This window comes from Octopus bimaculoides, chromosome 12 (assembly GCF_001194135.2).
Source record: "Octopus bimaculoides isolate UCB-OBI-ISO-001 chromosome 12, ASM119413v2, whole genome shotgun sequence".
NCBI classification, from domain to species: domain Eukaryota; kingdom Metazoa; phylum Mollusca; class Cephalopoda; order Octopoda; family Octopodidae; genus Octopus; species Octopus bimaculoides.
In genome coordinates, this window is record NC_068992.1 from 49,985,435 (window position 1) to 49,987,133 (window position 1,699).

At 38.0% G+C, this 1,699-nt stretch overlaps 1 protein-coding gene across 1 annotated transcript in view; it reads right to left on the bottom strand.

The window, feature by feature from the left end:
- LOC106873719 (death-associated protein kinase 1) overlaps positions 1-1,699 on the bottom strand; it is a 218,404-nt gene that overhangs the window by 20,102 nt on the left and 196,603 nt on the right. Inside the window, exon 14 of the mRNA XM_052972187.1 lies at positions 882-980. Coding sequence (XP_052828147.1) covers positions 882-980 — 99 coding nt within the window. The remainder of the gene's footprint in view (positions 1-881; positions 981-1,699) is intronic.

Below are 1,699 nucleotides of genomic sequence, written 5' to 3' on the forward strand. Positions count from 1 at the left end.
GATGTAGCCATCTGGTTTCACCAGTCCTCAGTCAAATCGTCCAATCCATGCTAGCATGGAAAGCAGACGTTAAACGATGATGATGATGATGATGATGATGATATATATATATATATATATATATTCTTTCTTGCCTTTAACCCTCCAACGCGGAGTATAGGCCACTTATAATTGAATTCCATGTCGCATAATTTCTCGCTTCTGTACTTATACTCTGCTATGAATGTCCCCCTTTCTTAGGCCTACCCCTCTTTCTATATCCATCCGGATTCCACTGTAAAGCACTTTTCGGATAAATATATATATATATATATATAATGAATATAATAAATGTTGACAATTTTCTTTATTTTATATTTATTCTGTAAACAGATAATACAATATTACATAAGCATTTTATTATGATTCTTTCTTTTCTGGAAACTCGCTGTGTACCGGCACCAGTCTGTGGACCACCACTTTGAGTAGCACTGATCTAAGGCATTGGTGAATGTCGCAGCTGTATTAGTCACAGCACCATCGCAGATAATGCAGGGAGTTACATATTAGACATGTGTACGAGTACACAACATCTGAGCTTTGTAAAGCAGCAGATGCAAGTATGGCTGTGAGGGTAAGAAGTTTGCTTTCCAATCATATGATCAGTGTGGTACCTTGGGCTAGTGTTTTCAAAGATAGCCCCTGGTCAAGCAAAGCCTTGTGAATGGCAGTCTATTGAAAGTGTATGTATGTGTGCCTCTATTTGTCTGTCTCTCACTCAATCAATATATATATGTGTGTGTGAAAATGGAAGACAGATGAAGATGATAGACTCATGAATTAAATCTGAAAAACATTGTGTGCTGAAAAGAGATAAATAAAAAGTAAAAGTGATCCCTTACTTTGTCAACTAAACTTGTTTGAGCATCATGCTGTAACAACACTTTGACACATTCAGTGTGACCCCGAGCAGCAGCACAGTGCAGGGCCGTTTCTCCATCCTGTAAAGATAAAAACAGAAGTTTAGAAGAAAGCAATGGTGTTTGTTTGTATTTGTTTATATTCTGATTCCTATTTGCACTATATGATGGCGGATGCTGATAACTTTGTTTTAGAGCCACATCTGAACAAAGTCAGTAAAGCATTGGTCTACCAAAATACAGATTGTAGAACACAAACTTACAAGTACTGAAATGTGGTTGTGTGGTTAGAAGTTTGCTTCCCAACCACATGACAGTGAGTTCAGTCTCATTGTGAGGCACCTTGGGCAAATGTCTTCTGCTATGGCCTCAGATCAACCAAAGCCTTGTGAGTGCATTTGGTAGACAGAAACTGAAGGCATATCATGTGCGCGTGCATGTTCCAAATGAATGTTACTATCATGCAAGCAGTTCCCTTTGTTTCCAATCTTCTGTAAAAACATGTCTAGTTTTCTTGGTTAAGTTTAGGCATAAGATCTGAAGATGACTGGAAATAACACTGATTGAAACACTGTGTTAAAAACACACCAAAAAGGAAAAAAAGATACTCCAAAAGCCTTGTGACATCACACCTTAACTCCAATCATCATTTAATGCCTGTTTTCCATGCTGGCATGGGGGGGTTGGACTATTTGACAGGATCTAATGAGCTGCAGAACTGTGTCAAGCTCAAGTGTTATCTTTGGCATGGTTTCAATAGTTAGATACCTGACCTAACACATCTCAGGTTAAAATATATA